At 37.4% G+C, this 23,615-nt stretch overlaps 1 protein-coding gene across 2 annotated transcripts in view; it reads right to left on the reverse strand.

The window, feature by feature from the left end:
* Positions 1–23,615, reverse strand: part of IKZF3 (IKAROS family zinc finger 3) — a 94,655-nt gene that overhangs the window by 57,352 nt on the left and 13,688 nt on the right. For both annotated transcript variants that reach the window (XM_036268143.1, XM_036268142.1), the window contains exon 2: positions 2,324–2,377. In XM_036268143.1, the coding sequence (XP_036124036.1) occupies positions 2,324–2,377 (54 nt within the window). The remainder of the gene's footprint in view (positions 1–2,323; positions 2,378–23,615) is intronic.

Here is a 23,615-nt window from a genome sequence, read left to right on the forward strand (position 1 = left end):
CTATCTCACAGTATTTAATAGGATGTTATTGCTATTTGTGACCAAGAAGTATTGGTATATAGTGATGAGAAATACTTAGCCTGAAAATAGTTAACATAATCCAATTTGGGAAAGATGCTTTCCTTAGAGGAAGCCTGTAAGGTTCCTATTTTCCTTTTCTATTTGTATTACAAATGTGATTCTTTGGAAAACATATTGGTCCTCAAGATCTGTTATTTCTTCAAACACGTACTAAATGCTGACAAGGCTACAGATATGAATAAATCATAATTCCTGTCCCAAAGGAACTTATATGCTGTAGATGTATATAAGGCAAGCCCACAACTGTAATGTAAGACTCAGACAAGAGATAATACTAGTCTATAAGGTAGGCTCGGACAAACAATTAAGGGAAATACAAAGTGTTATGGGAGTTCATAAGTGAGAGGGAGCAGACATAATAAAAACATGCTTAAATAAACAGCCAATTTGTTAAAAATCAAGTTTTATGGAAATATAATTCTGTACAATGAATACTGATAATATTAGAAGAAAAAAGAAATGGAATTACTTCACAGCTAAGCATGGTAGCTTAACAAAAAGATAATAGAAGAACTGAAAAGTTAACCACTTTCTATCAAACTCCTTCCCAATATTCAATAAAGTATTTACATGCAACAGTCAAAGATCCTGAATCATGTAGCATTTAAACTGAGCTGCAGTGGCACTCCTTACAGCAGCAGCTCTGACCCAACACGTGGAGCAGGACTTTTACTGGGATGCAGGAGTGAAATGGAAACATATTTCATAAAATCCATAACTAAGCGGTCCTGAAATGTGTTTATCAAGGACTCATGTTTTGATTTATAGGTAAAGTTTTTAATTTCTGCACATTATAACACACTCTATGAACTCTAAGACTGTTATAAACAGTGGTTCATTTTTCTCAAGCCTAAAATAACTAATATAAAGTGCATACCTAAACAACTCATAGGAGGTACAGGTTAAATTAAAACATAAATTACTGCCCTGGCCGGTTTGGCTCAGCTGTTGGAGCATCGGCCTGCGGACCAGAGAGTCCTAGATTCGGTTCCCACTAGGGGCACATATCAAAAAACAACAACAACAAAAAACACGTAAGTTACAACTCACAGTAACACAAAAAGGCACTTAAAGTGATAAATTTTGTAATACAACATAAGCTTTGATTTTTAAAAAGTAAGTTAATCAATGGAGAAAACTTAGAAGTTATTTTGGGGAAAAAAATTATTTTGAATGTTTATAGTTCATTCTGAAGCAGGAGTCAGTAAACTACAGCCCGAGGGCCAAATCTAATCATGGCCTGTTTTTGTATGGGCCCAGAAGGTAGAATGGTTTTTACATTTTTATTTTTATTTTATTTTATTTTTTTTATCCTCACCCGAGGACATTTTTGCATTTATCTTCAGATAGAGTGGGAGGGAGAGAGAGAGAAAGAAACATCGATGTGAGAGAGACACATCGAGTAGTTGCCACCCACACAACCCTAACTGGGGCCAGGGACAAACTGCAACCGAGGTACGTGCCCTTAGTGGGAACCAAACCTAGGACTCTCTGGTCCACGGCTGACGCTCTAACTGCTGAGCCAAACTGGCCAGGGTGGTTTTTACATTTTTAAAGGGTTATAAAAAATATAAAGAGGTGTATGTAATAAAGGCCGTATGTGGCCCACAAGGTCTAAAATATTTACTATCTGCCCCTTTACCAAAAAAGTTTGCTGATCATTGTTCTAGAGTGAAAATACAAGTTGTTCAAATACAAGGCTCTATATTATTCAACAAATACTGTCTTTATTCAAACCAATTAGTTAGGTAAAAAACAAAACAACAACAAAAAACAGTGATGCCCTGGCCGGTTTGGCTCAGCGGTTAGAGCATCAGCCTGCAGTCCAGAGAGACCCGGGTTCGGTTCCCGCTAAGGGCATGTACCTCAGTTGCAGTTTGTCCCCGGCCCTGGTTGGGTTGTGCGGGTGGCAACCACTCGATGTGTCCCTTTCACGTCGATGTTTCTCTCCTTCTCTCTCCCTCCCACTCTATCTGAACAAAAAATGGAAAAATGTCGTTGGGTGAGGATAAAAGCAAAAACAAAAACAGTGATTAACATTAGGTAGGGTATGGTTTGACCCTACAGTATCAAAGAACTTATATGATCTAAATGGATGAGTTATTTTTTGTATCAGGAAGAGACAACCACATTTTTCTTCCCCAACACATTTCCATAGCATTTTTACTGCAATCAGAATGTTTCTCTTTCTTTGGTAATATCAGTAAAGTTATATTTCTAGACAGGAAAGAACTGATGTTACCTGTGGGTACAGACTCCTCCTGCGTGCTTTTCATTTCCACATTTGGTTTTATATCTGAAAAGAAAAAGATTATAAATATTAGCTGCTTGGAGTTCATTTTTTTTCAGATTTGAGGATCCTAAAATTATTAAGATAACATTTTGGAAGCTTTAGCAGCAGATTGCCTCTTCAGAGCAGGACTATTCCTTTCTCTATGTCCTCCCTAAAAAGTGCCTCAAGGAGAATAAAAGGTATTAGCTATGCAGCAATTATATTACTATTTTTTAAATCCTCACCCAAGGACATTTTTGCATTTATCTTCAGATAGAGTGGGAGGGAGAGAGGGGGAAGAGAGAGAAAAACATTGAAGTGAAAAAAGACACATTGGCAACCTGCTCAACCCCAACCAGGGCCAGGGACAAACTGCAGCGGAGGTACATGCTCTTAGCGGTAACCAAACCCGGGACTCCCTGGCTGGCAGGCCAACGCTCTAACCACTGAACCACGCCAGCCAGGGCTACAGCAATTGTATTTTAAAGAGATTAAGAACAGCTCTGGAGGAAGATATAAAAAAGTGGAAGCACATACCCTGTTCATGGATTGGAAGAATTAACATCATTAAAATGTCCATACTACCCAAAGCAATCTATAGATTCAATGCAATCCCCAACAAAATACCAACGATATATTTCATAGAACTAGAACAAATACTTCAAAAGTTCACATGGAACCAGAAAACACCCCGAATAGCCACAGCAATCTTGAAAAAGAAGAACAAAGTAGGTGGGATCACAATACCAGATATCAGGTTATACTACAAAGCGACTGTAACCAAAACAGCCTGGTACTGGCACAAGAAGAGGCATATAGACCAGTGGAACAGAACTGAAAACCCAGAAATGGACCCAAGGCAATACGCTCAATTAATATTTGACAAAGGTGGCAAGAGCATACAGTGGAGTAAAGACAGCCTCTTTAATAAATGGTGTTGGGAAAATTGGACAGCTACATGCAAAAAAATGAAACTAGACCATCAACTTACACCATACACAAAAATAAACTCAAAATGGATAAAAGACTTAAATGTGACCCTTGAATCCATAAAAATTCTAGAAGAAAATGTAGGCAACAAAATTTCGGACATCATACAGAGCAGAATTTTCACTGATACATCACCTAAGGCAACAGAAACAAAGGAAAAAATGAACACATAGAACTACATCAAACTAAAAAGCTTCTACACAGCAAAAGAAACAATCATCAAAATGGAAAGGCAACCCACTGTATGGGAGAACATCATTGCCAATGATGTATCAGATAAGGGGTTAATGTCCAATATATATAGAGTGCTCATACAACTCCACAAAAGGAAGACAAAGAACCCAATTAAAAAATGGGCAGAGGAGCTGAATAGACACCTCTCCAAACAGGACATACAAATGGCCAAGAGACATATGAAGAAATGCTCAACATCACTAATCATCAGAGAGATGCAAATTAAAACAATAATGAGGTATCACCTCACACCTGTCAGAATGGGCACCATCAACAAATCATCAAACAAGTGTTGGCGAGGGTGTGGAGAAAAGGGGACTCTAATACACTGCTGGTGGGAATGCAGACTGGTGCAGCCGCTATGGAAAACAATATGGTGCTACCTCAAAAAATTAAAAATTGAACTTCCATTTGACCCAGTGATCCCACTTCTAGGAATATACCCTAAGAAGCCTGAAACACCAATCAGGAAGAATATATGTACCCCATGTTCATAGCAGCACTATTTATAATAGCTAAGATCTGGAAACAGCCCAAGTGTCCATTAGTAGACGAATGGATAAAAAAGCAGTGGTACATATACACAATGGAGTACTATGCAGCGGTAAGAAAGAAAGATCTCTTATCCTTTGAGACGACATGGAGGGACCTGAAAAGTATTATCCTAAGTGAAATAAGCCAAGCAGAAAAAGACAAATACCACATGACCTCACTTATATACAGAATATAATGAACATAACAGTCTGAGGAATACAGTAGACCCAGAAACATGGAAGTAGGGCACAGACTGACATCCCTCAGAAGAGGGGGTGGGGGGGTGGGAAGAGATAAACCACAGAACTTATATGCATGTATGCATGACCAATGGACATGGACAACTAAGCCAGGGATGGGGTGGGGGTGGGGAGGGGAGGGGGTGCCAATGGGGTAAAAAAGGTAAAATATCTGTAACAAAAAAAAAAATTAAAAATTAAAAAAAATAAAAATAAAAATAAATAAATAAAAATAATAAAAAAATAAAAAAAAGAACAGCTCTGGCTGGTGTGGCTCAGTTGGTTGTAGTGTCATTCCATACATGATAGAAGGTCATGGGGCACATTCAGGAAGCCACAGTTTGATGTATCTCTCTCATACTGATGATTTTTTCTCTCTCCCTTCCTCCCTCTTTAAAATAAAGTTTTAAAAAAGAAAAGAAAAACTTGCTACACTGTCCTTTAAAAAGAGAGATTAAACCCTGGCCAGTTTGGCTCAGCAGTTAGAGGGTCGACCCCAGGACCAATGAGTAGCGGGTTTGATTCCAGTCAAGGGCACATACCTTGGTTGCGGTTTGGTCCCCGGTCTTGGTCAGGGTCATTCAGGAGGCAACCAATCAATGTGTCTCTCTCACATCGATGTTTCTCTTTCTCTCTCTCCCCACACACACTCTATCTGAAGATAAGTGGAAAAAAAAATAATCCTCAGATGAGGATTTTAAATAAATAAATAAATAAATAAATAAATAAAGATTAAGAAGAAAAATTATTGGAAATATCTTTATTTTGCCTTCAGTTTAAAAGAATATTTTTACTTTATACAGAATTCTGGGTTGACAGTTTTCTTCTAGCACTTTAAAAATGGCATTCCATGCCAGGCCAGTGTGGCTCAGTGGCTGAGTGTCGACCCATGCAAGAGGTCACTGATTCGGTTTCCGATCAGGGCACATGCCCAGGTTGCAGGCCTGATCCCCAGTGGGGGGCATGCAGGAAGCAATCAATTGATGTTCTCTCTCATTGATGTTTCTATCTCTCTCACCCTCTACCTTCCTCTCTCTCTAAAAAAAAAAAAAAAAAAAAAATTTAATGTAAAAAAAAAATGGCATTTCACTAGCCGCTACTGTTTCTGATAAGTTAGTGATAAAATTTATATATTATTCTTTTTCTTTAAATACTTTCAAAATGTTCTTTCTTTTTATCTTTGGTTTTCAGCAGTTTGATATGCCTAGGTGTGATTTTATGTGGATTTATCCTACTTGGGTTCACTGAACTTCTTATCTGTAAAATTATGCTTTCCACCAAACTTGAGAAATTTTAAGACATTCTTTTTTTTTTTTTATCCTCACCCGAGGACATTTTTTCATTTTTTGTTCAGATAGAGTGGGAGGGAGGGAGGGAGGGAGGGAAGGAGGGAGGGAGGGAGGGAGGGAGGGAGGGAGGGAGGGAGGGCGAGCACAAAACATCGACACGAAAGGGAAACATCGAGTGGCTGCCACCGCATGACCAACCAGGGTCGGGGACAAACTGCAACCCAGGTACACGCCCTTAGCGGGAACCAAACCTGGGTCTCTCTGGACCGCAGGCTGATGCTCCAACCGCTGAGCCAAACTGGCCAGGGCCAAAATTATTTCTTCAAAAATTTTTTCTCCTCTGTTTTCCTGCTCCTTTCCTTTTAGGACTTCAATTGCTTATGTATGTTGGACTTTTTCATATTTCTCCAGTTTCCTGAGGCTCTGTTCGTTTTTTCCCTTAAGGTTTTTTTCTCTCTGTTGTTCAGATTGAATACTTTCATTGATATATCTTCAAATCCATTTACTTTTGTCTGTCATCTTAATTTACTATTAAGATTGTTCAATGAACTTTCTATTTCATATATTATAATTTTTAGTTTTAGAATTTTCCATTTTGTTCTTTTTTATAGTTTCTTTGCTGAGATATCCTATTTGTTAATTCATTACAAGCATATATTCCTTTAAATCTTTGAGCATAATTATTATAACTGTTTAAGATCCTTGTCTTCCATGATATTGTACATAGAAAACCCTAAAGACTCCATCAAAAATCTATTAGACTTAATAAATGAATTTGGCAAAGTAGCAGGATACAAAATTAACGTCAAGAAATCGACGGCATTCTTGTACATCAATGATGAACTCACAGAAAGAGAAACTGAAAAAACAATCCCATTTACCATCGCTCCAAAAAAAATTACGATACCTAGGAATAAACTTAACCAAAGAAGTAAAGGACCTATTTGCAGAAAACTATAGGTCATTGAAAAAAGAAATAGAGGAAGATATAAAAAAGTGGAAGCACATACCCTGTTCATGGATTGGAAGAATTAACATCATTAAAATGTCCATACTACCCAAAGCAATCTATAGATTCAATGCAATCCCCATCAAAATACCAACGACATATTTCATAGAACTAGAACAAATACTTCAAAAGTTCATATGGAACCAAAAAAGACCCCGAATAGCCACAGCAATCTTGAAAAAGAAGAACAAAGTAGGTGGGATCACAATACCAGATATCAGGTTATACTACAAAGCGACTGTAACCAAAACAGCCTGGTACTGGCACAAGAACAGGCATATAGACCAGTGGAACAGAACTGAAAACCCAGAAATGGACCCAAGGCAATACGCTCAATTAATATTTGACAAAGGTGGCAAGAGCATACAGTGGAGTAAAGACAGCCTCTTTAATAAATGGTGTTGGGAAAATTGGACAGCTACATGCAAAAAAATGAAACTAGACCATCAACTTACACCATACACAAAAATAAACTCAAAATGGATAAAAGACTTAAATGTGACCCTTGAATCCATAAAAATTCTAGAAGAAAATGTAGGCAACAAAATTTCGGACATCATACGGAGCAGAATTTTCACTGATACATCACCTAAGGCAACAGAAATAAAGGAGAAAATGAACACATGGGACTACATCAAACTAAAAAGCTTCTGCACAGCAAAAGAAACAATCATCAAAATGGAAAGGCAACCCACTGTATGGGAGAACATCATTGCCAATGATGTATCAGATAAGGGGTTAATGTCCAATATATATAGAGTGCTCATACAACTCCACAAAAGGAAGACAAAGAACCCAATTAAAAAATGGGCAGAGGAGCTGAATAGACACCTCTCCAAACAGGACATACAAATGGCCAAGAGACATATGAAGAAATGCTCAACATCACTAATCATCAGAGAGATGCAAATTAAAACAACAATGAGGTATCACCTCACACCTGTCAGAATGGCCGCCATCAACAAATCATCAAACAACAAGTGTTGGCGAGGGTGTGGAGAAAAGGGGACTCTAATACACTGCTGGTGGGAATGCAGACTGGTGCAGCCGCTATGGAAAACAATATGGTGCTACCTCAAAAAATTAAAAATTGAACTTCCATTTGACCCAGTGATCCCACTTCTAGGAATATACCCTAAGAAGCCTGAAACACCAATCAGGAAGAATATATGTACCCCCATGTTCATAGCAGCACTATTTACAATAGCTAAGATCTGGAAACAGCCCAAGTGTCCACCAGTAGACGAATGGATAAAAAAGCAGTGGTACATATACACAATGGAGTACTATGCAGCGGTAAGAAAGAAAGATCTCTTATTTTTTGAGACGACATGGAGGGACCTGGAAAGTATTATCCTAAGTGAAAGAAGCCAAGCAGAAAAAGACAAATACCACATGATCTCACTTATATACGGAATATAATGAACATAACAGTCTGAGGAATACAGTAGACCCAGACACATGGAAGTAGGGCACAGACTGACATCCCTCAGAAGAGGGGATGGGGGGTGGGAGGGTGGGAAGAGATAAACCACAGAACTTATATGCATGTATGCATGACCAATGGACATGGACAACTAAGCCGGGGAAAGGGTGGAGGGTGGGGTGGGGTGGGGGTGCCAATGGGGTAAAAAGGTAAAATATCTGTAACAAAAAAATAAATAAATAAAAAATTCATAAAAAAAAAAAAAAAAGATCTTTGTCTTCCAATGTCAATATCTATATCATCTTGAGGTCAGTCACCACTGATTTCCTTTTCTTTCAAATGCAGGTAATATTTTACTTCTTCATATGACCTAAAATTTTTGGATAATACCCTGGACATTGTAAGTGATGTTACAGAATTTATTAATTATTTTAGTTCCTTTAAAGGTAATGGAAATTTTTCTTTATATTACTTTTTAAAGCATATAGTTAATTTGCCTGGATTCAAACTCAAATTCTGTGTCATTTGTGGTAGGCAGCTAGGGTAACTAGATGCCCCAGTATCCCCGAGATTGAGTGTTTCCCAGACCACCCTTGCAGAAGCACAAATTTCTGTTCAGATGGGCTGCTCAGAGTGTTATTCATTTAAGCATAGATCAAGGATCAGCTATAGATTTGGATCAGCCCAAGAATTTATACACAAAAAAGCCCTCCTTGCCTTCTCCATTCCAGGAATTCTTCTTACTTCCCTCCTAGTGGCTGTGCTTGCTATGTTGTTGTTGTTGTTTTTTTAAATATGTTTTTATTGATTTTAGAGAGAGAGGAAGGGAGAGAGAAACATCTATGAGAGAGAAACATTAATCAGCTACCTCCTGCATGACCCCTACTGGGGATTGAGCCCACATCTGGGGCACATGTCTTTATTGGGAATTGAACCAGTTACCTCTTGGTGCAGGGAACGACACTCAAACAACTGAGCCACATTGACCTGGGCTTCACTATGTTTTTTTAAGCCAGTAAAACTTTAGATTATCTACCCAAGTTTTGGTCACTCTGAGGCTAAAGCTGGTGCCTCCACTTGGACAAAAAATTCCATAAAAACAAGTTGGTTTTGTAATTTTCAATGCTTTCAGGTAATAGTTGTTGTAGTTTTTTTCATAATTTGTCCAGAATCCATAATTGTTTTCTGTTGGAAGGTTGGTTCAATAGGAAGTACTCCTCCATTACCAGAAACTGAAAATTGTTGGGGGAAGTAGAAGAGAGGGAATAAATGGTGATGAAAGGAAATTTGACTTGGGGTGGTAAAAATACAATACAATATACAGATGATATATTATAGAATTGTACACCTGAAACCTATATAAGTTTATTAATCAATGTCACCCCAATAAATTCAATACAAATATTGAATCTCCTTTGTTCTTTATTTTAATGATAATCATATACCCAAAAACGTTCAGGATAGTACTGATTTCAAATATTATATAGTATAATGAAGTCATATTCCAATTTTTTGAAATATATAGTCACATATTCTATTCTAATTTTAAAAAATTAACACATCACTACAAAGAAAGAAAACTACAGGCCAATATCCCTGATGAACATAGATGCCAAAATCCTTAACAAAATATTAGCAGATCAGATCCAGCAATACATTAAAAAAATTATTCATCATGACCAAGTGGGATTCATCCCAGGGATACAGGCTGGTACAATATTCTCAAATCAATAAATATGATACACCACATAAACAAAATGAAAGATAAAAACCATATGATCATATCAATAGATGCTGAAAAAGCATTTGACAAAATCCAGCACCCATTTCTGATAAAAACACTCAGCAATGTGGGAATAGAAGGATCATATCTCAACATAATAAAGGCCATATATAAAAAACCAACGGGCAAAAACTAAAAGCATTTCCCTTAAGAACAGGAACAAGACAGGGATGCTCACTTTTGCCACTCTTATTTAACATAATACTGGAAGTCTTAGCCACAGCAATTAGACAAGAATCAAAAATAAAAAGGATCCAAATTGAAAAGGAGGAAGTGAAACTGTCACTACTCACTGACAACATGATATTGTACATAGAAAACCCTAAAGACTCCATCAAAAATCTACTAGATTTAATAAATAAATTTTGCAAAGTAGCAGGATACAAAATTAACATCCAGAAATTGATGGCATTCTTATACACCAACAATGAACACTCAGAAAGGGAAAGAAAAGAAACAATCCCAGTTACCACTGCAACAACAACAACAAAAATACCTAGGAATAAACTTAACCAAAAAAGGTAAAAGACCTGTTCTCAGAAAACTACAGGACATTGAAAAAAGAAATAGAAGAAATAAAAAAGTGGAAATATATACCATGTTCATGGATCGGAAAAATCAACATCATTAAAATATCCATACTACCCAAAGCAATCTACAGATTCAGTGCAATCCCTATTAAAGTACCAATGGCATATTTCACAGATCTAGAACAAACACTCCAAAAGTTTATATGGAACAAAAAAAAAGACCCCAAATAGCCACAGCAATTGTGAAAAAGAAGAACAAAGTGGGAAGAATCACAACACCATATATCAAGTTATACTACAAAGCCATCGTAATCAAAACAGCCTGGTATTGGCGCAAGATCAGGCATATAGATCAATAGAACAGAACAGAGAACTCAGATATTGACCCAAGACAGTATGCACAATTCATATTCAACAAAGGAGGCAAGAGCATACAATGGAGAAAAGACAGTCTCTTCAATGATGCTGAGAAAACTGGATAGCAATATGCAAAAAAAAAAAAAAAAAATGAAACTAGACCACCAATTTATATCATACACAAGAATAAACTCAAAATGGATAAAAGACTTAAATGTAACCTGTGAAACCATAAAAATCCTAGAAGAAAATGTAGGCAAAAAAACCTCAGACATCATATATAGTGGAATTTTCACTGATACATCACCTAGGGCAAGAGAAACAAAGGGGACAAATAAATAAAACAACATCAAAATTAAGAGCTTCTGCATACAAGCCAGATATGGAGTGGGGGAGATGGGGAGGAGGGTGTCAATGGGGAAAAATGGGAGAAACATCTGTAACAAAAATAAATTAATGAAAAAAGAAAGAAAAAAAAGCTTCTGCATAGCAAAGGAAACCAGCATCAAAATGAAAAGGGAACCCACTCTCTGAGAGAAAATATTTGCCAAGGATTCATTGGATAAAGGGTTAATATCCAAGATATATAAAGTACTCATACACCTCAACAAAAAGAAGACAAACAATCCAATTAAAAAATGGGCAGAGGACCTGAATAGACACTTCTCTAAACAGGACATATAAAAGGCCCGGAGACATATGAAAAAATGCTCATCACTAATCATCGGAGAGATGCAAATTAAAGTGACTATGAGGTATCACCTCACACTTGCCAGAATGGCGGCCATCAACAAATCCTCAAACAACAAATGCTGGCAAGGATGTAGAGAAAAGGGCACCCTACACACTGCTGGTGGGAATGCAGACTGGTGTAGCCACTGTGGAAAACAATATGGTGTTTCCTCAAAAAATTAAAAATTGAACTGCCATTTAACCCAGTGATCTCACTTCTTGGAATATATCCTAAGAAGCCTGAATCACCGATCAGAATGAATATATGCACCCCTATCGCTAAGATCTGGAAATAGCCCAAGTGCTCATCACTAGATGAGTGGATAAAAAGACTGTGATACATTTACACCATGGAATACTAAGCAGCTGTAAGAAAGAGATCTCTTACCCTTTGAGATAACATGGAGAGACCTGGAGAGTAATATGCTAAGTGAACTAAGCCAGTCAGAGAAAGACAAGTACCACATGATCTCACTTATTTGTGGAACATAATGAATAAAATAAGCTGTAGACCAAAAGAGACCCAGAATCATGGAAGTAGGGATCAGACTGACAAACCTCAGAGGGAAGGGGGTGGGAGGGGAGGGAAGAGATAAACCAAAGAACTTATATGCGTATATGTACAGCTAATCAATATGGACACTAGGCTGGGGAAGGCAGGAGGAAGTGGGAGTGGGAAGGAGGCGGTCAATGGGAGGAAAAGAGGGACATCTGTAATACTTTCAACAACAAAAAAATTAACACATCAGCATTAGATGTTAACAGCAAAACATAAAGGCAGAAAAAATACACATATTTTTTAAATAAGAAAAAAGGCAGCCTAGTATGGGTGTTAAAACCCAAGAGAGGTAAGAGTGTCTACACAAGGAATGTGGGCAGTCTAGGGCAGCCTGCTGGAGACAAACCAGCATGAAGAGTGTGCCTATGTGGGATGAGCAGTCTGAAAGAAGTGAGGAGGTATTCTACATAGAGGGCAGAGAGCATGGAAACTCAGAGCCTGCGCAGGGTGAGGAGGGCATTCAGGCAGGAGAACTGCCTGACTTGGGGTTTTGGAGTCTGAAAGGGATGAAGCGGGTATCTAAGCTAAGGGACAAATCAGCATGACAAATCAGAGTCTGAGTATGGTAAAGAAGACATTTATGAGGGTGGTCTGGTGTGGAGTTTCAGAACCTAAACAGAGTGAGCAAGGCACCCACACATGGGACAGTGGGGGCTGGCACCATTGAACCAAAATGGAGTGAGGAAAGCGTCTATGCATGGGAGTGGTCCAGTGCAAAGTGTCAGAACCTGAGTGGGGTGGAGTGGACATCGACATATTAGAGGAAGCCCTGCATATCAGACTCCAAGCAGTTGAAAATTATGTCCACACAGAACAGTGCCTATGGTACAGAATGTCAGAACCCAAATGAGGCAAGGAGAGCACCTGCCCTGAGAAGGATATGGTAGTGGCAATGGATGATTGGTCATATAAAGAAGGATTGATCAAATAAGTAGCAATAATAAGGATAATGAGAACCAGGTTTTTCTCTGTCAGAGAAGTAACAAATATGAAAATGTGTGGTGCTGTACTGGAAATGGAGGTATTGCCATAAATGCATGGCTTCTACTATATGTAAATAGATATAAAATATAAATATAGGTGTTAATGTGTGTATACATGTATATATGGGATAACATACAGATAGTCCCTAGCCCTGTCCACTGAGAGCACCTGGGAGCAGTGACACACAACAGCTTCTAGAATCCAGATACTAACTTCTGGAGAAATGACTGAGTCCAGGGTTGGGGTAGGGAATGTACAAGATGAGTCTGAAACATTTTGTATCAGAAAGCAAGGAATTGTTCACAGAATGAAGAGGAAATGTTAAAGGGGCATAGAAATCACCCTGAATGCATTTCCACTGGCCAAATATGGAACAAGGGAGCATTAAAATAATGATGATAGTATTGGATTATAAACCATTGAAACAAACAAAAATTCATGAGTCCATATTGACATTAATAAGTGAATAAGTTAAAAGTCTGAAGACAAATGAAATATTTATATAGTTTCAAAGGGCTTCTCCCAAAAATACTTATAACAAAGATTAAAAGAGTAACCATAAAATAAAGAACTGGTAAACACCACTGTAACTGAGCAGTGATCATCATCAATAATAGGACAATGAAAATTATGTGCCACCTGATAATGAAAAGAAAAGTGCATCACTTCTGTGATATTCCTACCAAATATGCGTATTATGAATCTATCTATGAGAAAACAAACTAAACTCTAACTGGGGGACAGTTTACAAAATAACTAGCATGTAACCCTCATAAGTGTCAAGGTCATGAAAGACTGAGGAACTGTTCCAGATTGAAAGAGAGTAAAGAGTTATGACAACTAAATACAATGTGTGATTCGGAGCTGAATCCACTTACAGTAAAGGACTTTAGAGAAACAATTGAAGAAATCTAAATGGGTCCAAGGATTAAATGATAGGAATGTATCAAAGTTAATTTCCTGATTTTGATGGTTGTTTTGTAGGAAAAGGTAAAACATACATAATAAAGTGTTCAAGGGCGATAGGGTATCATGTCAGCAACTTATTCTCAAATTTTCCGGAAAAAATAGTTTTCTGTATTGTATTGCAACTTTTCTGTAAGTTTGATAGTGTTTTTTTTTAAGAGTTAAAAAAAAAAAAAAAACTACCTGTGAAACTTTTAATTGCATACTAAAGGGATTCTTAACAGAAAAAAAAAAAAAAAGAAAGAAACTTAGCTCAAAGGTTTCACATTAGCAATCTTCATGTGAAAACATCTTCTAGTTACTACAAAGTAAGATGTCTTTTGATTTGGTGACCCAAAGGAGAAGGTCCTGGTCCCCTGACCCTTTTAAACCTCCTGACAATGACATTTAAATAGCTCTCAATACTTTCTCAAGAGGCCTTTTTGTGCTGTAAATTACATTCAGAAGTAACTGAGTACAGTTTCTAAGACAAGATTCTGACTACCTTAGTATTCAGAACTTAAAGGAGACATTAAAACCATGTATAATCAGGCAACATGGATGTTCTTCTTAGGAATTAAAAAATACTTAAAACACAAGGACAAAGTAGACTGAAGTACATTTTCTCTCCCTGAACTTAAGGTCTTTACAAAAACATGAAGCCGAGTAGTAGGTAGATGGTAGAGGAATTCCCAACTGAAGACCAGAAACCTGTCAGATATTTCTAAGTGCAACAAAAACTTTTCAGTTTTTAATGGGCCATTTTGTATTTCTTATACTTCAGTCTAAAAAACAAACAAACAAACAAACAAAAAACACCTCAAAAAGTTTCCAACTGATGGGATCTAATGGAGTCTTTCAATGTGTTGGCAGTCAACATAGCTTTAAAATATTTTCCAAAAGGATGCTCTGGAAAACTAAGAAGGAAAGGCCTGTATATTGCTTTTGATAGAAATAGTTTAAATAGTTTCCTATATTGGTGTTTATACATCTCTGGTACAGATGATGGAAGAATTGCAAAGTGGTTTAATATTGTTGAAAAAGAAATATCATCAATTGTCTACATCTCTCCTGTTACTTGAATAGGTAAAGCATGTTCCTGCCTCAGGACCTTTGCATTTACCTTTTCCTCATAACAGAATGCTCTTCCCCCAGGTAGCTACCTGGCCCACTTCCTCTCTTCATTCAGGTGTGTGCTCAAAAGTCACCTTACCAACCTAACTACCCTATATAAAATGTCATCATCTGTTGTCACTTTTCTCTTACCTTGCTTTATTTTCTTTATAAAATTTCTTCATTGTCACCATCTGATATATTTTTGGTCATTTTTGTTTTTATCTGCCCCCCCCCCCACCAGAATGTAAGGTCCATGAGAACAGGGATGTTGTCTGCATTTTTTATTGCTATTTTGCTGTGTCTTTAGCTCCCCAAATAGTGCCCATTCATGATGGACATATATCTCTACCATGAATTCTTACATCTTTTGATCCTTATGAACACTCTAGATCCTTATGAGTACTCTAGATCAAGGTTCTGCAAATTAAGGTTTACCATGTGTTTTTTGTGTGGCCTGTGTGTGAACTAAGGATGGTTTTTATATTTTTAAGTGGCTAGAAAAAAAATCAGAAGAATATTGTTTTGTGCCACTTGAAAACTACATAAAATTCAATTTCAGTGTCCATAAATAAAGTTATATTGTAAACACAGCCAAACTCACTCTCTTACATGTTGTCTATGGCTTCTTTCATACTCCAATGGCAAAGCTGAGTAGTTGCAACAGAGACTATATGACTTGCACTGCCTAAAACATTCAGTAACCGGTCCTTTACAGAAAAAGTTTGCCAAGCTCTGCTCTAGATCTGTTATTAATACTAATCTAATACAAATACTGTGTTGTCTAATAAAGTAGTTACTAGGTACTTGTGGTATTTAAGTTTAAATTTAAATTAATTAAAATTAAAAATGTAGTTTCTCAGTCACATCAGCCACATTTCAAGTACTCAAAGGACATGTAGCTAGTGGTTACCTATTGGACAACAAAAAGAACATTTCAATCGTTTCAGAAAGTTTTACCAAACAGCGCTGTTTTAGATGTTAGAATATCTCACTGCTGCTTGGGATACCACTGTGAAGCTATCACTTTAAAACACACATGAAACTCTGGATCAGAAAATAAAAGTAAATCAAATTATGTAAAAAATTAAATATCAACCAAAATTTTAAAGATACTATACCAGGAAACAGTTTAACAATGGCCATCTTCTATCAATATTTCCAAAATTCTGATAATTGAAAATTAGGAAAATTTAGGAAAAAGTTGTGATTTCCTTTAATGCCATTACCAAAGTTATAAAGCATCTAGACAGCACCTTTCATACAAAGTATTTTATAAATGTGACTGATTGACAGTCTTTGCAGAGTTGCCATGGTTTCCTGCTTCAACAGTGCTTGGACGAACCTGGCACTTGACCCATCCCAGCCAGCTGCCCAGATCCAGCCTTCTGCCACCTCCTCACAGTGACCTTGGAGAGCCCCAATGCCCCCACCACCGCTCCAGAGTCATGCAGCTGCCTCTCCTTAACAGTCACCATGACCACCTGTCTACCTTGCAGGTATGCCAGAACTACCACCAGGACTCAGAGGCTACCATCAACCACCAGATCAACCTGGAGCTCTATGCTTCCTACATCTACCTGTCCATGTTTTACTACTTTGACTGCAATAATGTGGCTTTGAAGAACTTTGCCAAATATTTTCTTCACCAATCTCATGAGGAGAGGGAACATGTTGAGAATTGAAGAAGCTGCAGAACCAATGAGATGGCCAAATCTTCCTTCAGGATATCAAGAAACCAAACCGTGACGACTGGGAGAATGGGCTGAATGCGATGGAGTGTGCATTACATTTGGAAAAAAGTATAAATCAGTCACGACTGGATTTGCACAAACTGGCCACTGACAAAAATGACTGACCCTCACCTGTGTGACTTCATTGAGACTCACTACCTGAATGAGCAGGTGAAATCCATCAAAGCAGTGGGTGACCACCTAACTTATTTGCCTAAGTTGGGGGCCCTTGAAACTGGCCTGGCAGAGCATCTCTTTGACAAGCACACCCTGGGAGACAGTGACGAGAGCTAAGTCTCAGGCTGGCGTCCCACAGCCATGAGGGTGACTTCCCTGGTCACCAAAACAGTATGTGCATGTTGGAGTTACCTTTACCTTTTCTATATCTTGTATCAAATCATCCACTTACATCTTTGCATTTGTACCCTTCCTTCAAATAAAGTAATCTGGTGCAACCCCAATTTGTGACTGACTGAAAAATTAATGTGACTTTTCAAAGGGTAAAAAAAAAAACTTACCACATGATGCCAAACACTAGATAAAATATTTTTACTGTATTTATATATATGTGTGTACAAATATATATGTGGCATTGTGTTTTCATTAGAATTTTTTGGTATCACTAGGTAAAACAAATTTTCTTATCTCATTTAAAAGCCAAAATTATAAACCAGCAGAAAACCCTAGTTAACACTCATTCGTATCAGGTGCCCTCCTGCCCTTCTCACAACTACTCAATCTAATATTTTTTTAAGGTTTAATTAAATCATTAGTGTTTCCCATTGACTTCTTACCTCTTAAATAACAAATCTTGTAAAAGGCATAACTATTTTATTGCTGAGGTAGCTGACAAATACATTGGATTGTGAACGTTAAAGGCTATTTCTTTTGTAGCTTTCCAAAGCACTTCATAAATTCAAAGCTTTACTAGCCATCATACATTACTTTTACCAGTATTGAAAATAAGCCTTCATCACATGCTTACTGAGAGATGACAATTTCAAACTTTATTCCTTCAGATTCTCTTTTCATTGACAAAGATGCCATTTTATTTTATTTATTTAGTTATTTTTTATCCTCACCTGAGGACATTTTTCCATTTTTTGTTCAGATAGAATGGGAGGGAGAGAGAAGAAGAGAGAGAGAGAGAAACATCGACGTGAAAGGGACATGAGTGGCCGCCTCCCACAGGACCCAACCAGGGCTGGGGACAAACTGCAACCGAGATTAAGTGCCTTCACCAGGAACCAAACCCGGGTCTCTCTGGACCACAGGCCAATGCTCTAACCACTGAGAAAACTGGCCATGGCCAAATATGCTGTTTTAAAAATTTCACTAGTTAGAATTTTTGTTGTGATACCAATATTTTTCTCAGAAATGCTAGCATTTTATGTGCTGAAAAATTAAAGGGAGTAGATTACAACTACATTTTTAACTTGGAAATGGCAGAAGTCTGGTTCATTGAGATTTCATCAAAGTTCACATGTGAATGTTTCTACCTCTCTGCTCTAATATAAACTATCTATTAACAAAACCAAATATTTACATTAGCAACAAAATTTGTAACCATATTTTTAACTTGAATGGTTATGAATTTGTCTTCATTTTAATTCTATTAAGTAATTATTATTCAACTGAGAATACAAGCTAACAAAATTGTATTTTAAGTTTCAGAGATCAGATTTCCACTGGCTGTTCTGTTTTCCCAGTAGGAAGTATAGGTGTTAAAGGAGAGAAAAATGTCAAATCTCAGAAAGACTCCTGTACTGACTTTGCCAGCTGCCAGAAAGCTGTCTCTAATGTTGACATTCCTTTTTATCTTCATAGCAGTAAAGCGACTCTCTTATCCCCATGCCTCTTACAGCTTCTTTTATCTAAAATGTCCACTTTTACTTTTTAACCAAAAGCTTTGAAAACTGAGTCACTCAGTACAAAAATGTATTCACAATTGCAACGTTAACACTCAGGACAGAAGTGTTAGCTACTATTTCTGAAAGATCCTTCATCATTTCTTTTTATTACTACTGCATATAATCAATTCCTGGAATCTTGTTATCACAAGAACAATTCTGTATAATGAAAAATGATCTCTAAAACGGATGTAATTAAAATATTAGAAATGGAGTGGGTATCTTAACTAGCTTAAGTGACCTTCCTCTGCCACCTGATGCTTGAATTTCCTCCAATATCTCCCTGTTTGGGTTGTACAGCCTCTGCTTAGACATTTCTAATAATACAGAAGTTATTCCTTCCCATTTCAGAAAACTCGAATGGTTAAAAAAAATACTTCCTTAAGTGTAGCTGAACTCAAATTTCCTATGTCCATTTCAGGTACCCGTTCAGCTTTCTGGGAACATATAAGTTATTACTCAGATGCTACCATTCAGTTCCCTAACCATGGTGAGAGCTTTCTTCTGAACCTGCTTTTGTTTGCTTGTAGTCCTCCAAAAAGATGGCATCAAGCCCTTAGCCTAGTAGTGCAAATGAAATTTCATATTATCTCATAGTATTTCTGGAAGATAAACCGGTATAATGGCATTTATTATTCTCCCCACTTTGCAGAAAAAAATTCAAGACAAAAAATATATAGTCACCTAATTGCCCAAGGGTACAATGTCAGTGACACATTAAGGAGAGAAGCAGGATTAGTTTCTTGAGTTTTACCTTTGTTTCAAAGAATTTAAATAATGTTTTAATTAAAGTGCTTTCCTATATAGATTATAGATCTTAGAAGAAGGTCAGAAATAGAAGAGATTTTAAACCCAAATAATTTCAAATACCTCAAATGACTATGACTGAAGGTAAAGAAAGCATAAAAACAAGGAGCATGCCTTAAAATGAGAGTAATCCCTCAAACCATGAAAGACTTCCTTTTCTTTCTTCCTTGGATTAAGGTAAAGGTTAAGAAATAATCAAGACTACTTTCTAAGGATACCAAATCAAATACAGCCCATGTTACCACTCCAATTGTTCCTACCTAACCCTTTTTAAAAATAAAGTATTCCATTTTCCCCCTAGATTAAATGTCTAATGAAATTATAGACTGTGGAGCAAAGGTTTAACACAACAAATTTAACATCTAGGGTTATTTTCCCTTGAAAGGACAGATACTCTGAAGTTGTAGACAAATATACTTCAATTTTACTAAGGATATCAATACCACTAAATGAACATAGGGAGAAAAGGAAGTAAGTGCATTTCATGTCATTGCTACTTTTATTTATTTATTTTTATTTTTTATCCTCACCCGAGGACATTTTTTGCATTTATCTTTAGATAGAGCGGGAGGGAGAGAGGGAAGGAGAGGGAGAAACATCCACATGAAAGAGACACATGAAGTGGTTGCCACCCACACGACCCCAACCGGGGGCGGGAACAAACTGCAGAGGTATGTGCCCTTAGTGGGAACCAAACCTGGGACTCTCTGGTTCGTGGGCCAACGCTCTAACTGCTTAGCCAAACTGGTCAGGGTGTCATTGCTACTTTTAAAAAATGTTTGTGCTAATATGACTGAACCCAAAAGATTCCTAGTAAGATTTTTATTTTATAACTATAAAATGCATAGCTTTTTTTAAAAAATAAAATAACTGGGGGTAAAAAACAGTATCATTAAATGTGAAAATTTTAAAAATCAAATTTCTACACAAGAGAATATTTTCATGGCCTTGGAGTAGGCAAAGATTTCTTTCTTTTTTTTTTTTTATCCTTACCTGAGCACATTTTTCCATTTTTGTTCAGATAGAGTGGGAGGCAGAGAAAGAGAAACATCGACGTGAGAGGGACACATCTACTGGCTGCCTCCCTCACGACCCCAACTAGGGCTGGGGATGAATAGCAATCAAGGTACGTGCCCTTCACCGGAATCGAACCCGCAACTCAGCAGGCTGAAGTTCTAACTGCTGAGCCAAACCGGCCAGGGCAGATTTCTTAAACAGGACATAAGATGCACTTAATCCCCAAAGAAATAAATTTGATAAATTAGTTTTTATTAAAATTAAGAATTCTAGTTATCAAGTAGATTAAGAAAATAAATAAGCAAGTTACAAACTGGAAGGAAATATTTATAATACACTTTTGACAATGTACACATTTCCAAAATATTTTTTAAATGCATACAAAACCAATTAAAAATACAAACAACCCAACTTTTAAAAAATGCACAGAGCCCTGGCCACTTTGGCTCAGCAGTTAGAGCATCGGCTCTCAGACTGAAGGGTCACAGGTTCGATTCCCGGTCAAGGGCACAAACTTGGGTTGCAGATTTGATCCCTGGCCCTGGTCAAGGTTGTGGGGGAGGCAACCAATTGATGTGTCTCTCTCACATTGATGTTTCTCTTCCTCTCCCTCTCCCTCCCTCCCTTCCACGCTATCTAAAAAAAAATCAATGGAAAAACATCCTTGCGTGAGGATTAACAAAAGAATAAAATAAAATAAATTTTATTCTTCAGGAAAGAGGATATCCAAATGGCCAATAAACATATGAAAAGGTAGTCAACATCATTATTCACCAGGAAAATGCAAATTAAAGCCACAATGAAACACCATTACACACCCACCAAATGGCTAAAATTAAAAAGACTTACTGACAATAGCAAATGTTGGCAAGATGTGGAACTAGAACTCTCAGACATTGTTAGTGGGAGGGTAAATGGGCTCAATCACCTTGGAAACTGTTTGGCAGTATGTATTGAAGCTAAATATACACCTACCATATGACCCAGAAATGCTAGTCCTAGATCTATACCCAAGAGAAATGAATGTAGATATCCACCAAAAGACATGCATAAGAATTTTCATAATATAAACATTGGAAACAATCAAATGTCCATCAACCAGTAGAGTGAATAAACAAATTATAGTATATTCATACTAGTCAACAAATGAGAATGAACTACTAATAAACTTACAATATGAATGGATCACAAGAGTATGTTGAATAAAAAGAAACCAGATACTAAAACAGCACATACTATATGATTCCATTTATATGAAATTCAAGAACAGGAAAACTGATCTATGATGACATAAGTCTAAATAGTGGTTAACTTGGGGCAAAAGGGGTATATTAATTATAAATGGGCACAAGGAAACCTTCTGGTGTGATGCAAGATGCTCCTTATCTTGATCTGGAAGGTGTGTATATAAGTAAAAATTAACCAAGCTACATACATAAGATGTGTACTTATTGTATAAGTTATTCCTTAATTTTTAAAAAAAATCTATTGAACACTCAAACATTCTCACATATCTAAATATCCAAACCTTAGAAGTGTAATCAGAGCAGTATATTCCAACTTTTGCAAAAAGTTTGAATTTCAAGGGTTTTTCATGATTCTTCTATAGTCTTTATAGATTATATCTACACTAACCATCCACTGACACCATATATCTTAAAAATTCTCATGGTTAGGAAATTGATTTACATGTCATGTGACAAATATGAAGATAGTTTCAGTGATAGCTAATTCTCCAAACTTCCCTGAGAATTGAGATTTCAAGATATTTTGTCATGTGATTGGGGGGGGTGTCTGGTTTTTTTCAATAAACATAGACTATAGGTAGTCTGCCATTCATCTTTGGAAAACAAAAACAAACAAAATCTCTTATTCACATTTCTCTCCAGCACCAGACCCAATTATTTCTCTGCTTCTCACCTTCTCGCTAAACTTCTGGGGGGAAAAATGGTCTGTATCAAATGTCTCTGCTTCCTCTATTCCCTTACCTGCCGTAACCACTTCAATTTGGTTTCCATCCCCACCACTCCACAAAAACCATTTTTGTTAAGGTCACTAGCAGGTTTTATGTTGCGAAAACCAACCCACACTTTTTGTCCTCACCTTACTTGATTTTTCAGCAACATGTAACATAGCTGACCACCCACTCCTTCGTGGAACACTCCTCTCTAGAATTCCGTTACACCACACTGCAGATTTTCCTCCTGTCTTGCCCTACTGCTCTTTCTCTTTTGCGGTCTTCTCCTCTACCTGACAACCTAAATAAGATGTTTCTCAGCCCTGGCTGGTTTGGCTCAGCAGTTAGAGCGTCATCCCTCGGACCAATATGTCACAGGTTCGATTCTGGCCAAGGGCACGTACCTCGGTTGCAATTCGTCCCCAGCCCTGGTTGGGGTCGTGTGGAAGGCAGCTACTCAATGTGTCCCTTTCACGTCGATGTTTCTCTCTCTCTCATCCTCTCTCTCCCTCCCACTCTATCTGAACAAAAATGGTGGGGGGAAAAGTCCTTGGGTGAGGATAAAAAAAATAAAAAGATGTTTCTCAGACCTCAATTCTGAGCCCCATTCTCACAACACATGCTCTCTGTAGGTGATGCCATTCAGTACCATGGCGTTAAGAATCTTGTACATGCTGAGAGGATAACCACATTTCTGTCTCTAGCCTGACCTCTTTTTTTTTTTTAATCCTCACACGAGGACATTTTTCCATTTTTTTGCTCAGATAGAGTGGGAGGGAGAGAGAGGAAGAGAGAGAGAGAGAGAAACATCAACGTGAAAGGGACACATCAAGTGGCTGCCACCCGCAAGACCAACCAGGGCCGGGGACAAACTGCAACTGAGTATGCGCCCTTAGCGGGAACTGAACCCGGGTCTCTCTGGACCGCAGGCCAAGGCTCTAACTGCTGAGCCAAACTAGCCAGGGCTCTAGCCTGACCTCTTATTTAGAGGAGAGGTTCACCAACCTTGCCCCTACTATTATTCTCTACATTAGCACTCTTTTTATTTCCTTCATAATACATAACATAATTTTAATTATTTCTTTTGTTACTTACTTGTTTGGGGGCCTGTTTT

The sequence above is a fragment of the Molossus molossus genome, unplaced genomic scaffold (assembly GCF_014108415.1).
Source record: "Molossus molossus isolate mMolMol1 unplaced genomic scaffold, mMolMol1.p scaffold_m16_p_19, whole genome shotgun sequence".
NCBI lineage: Eukaryota > Metazoa > Chordata > Mammalia > Chiroptera > Molossidae > Molossus > Molossus molossus.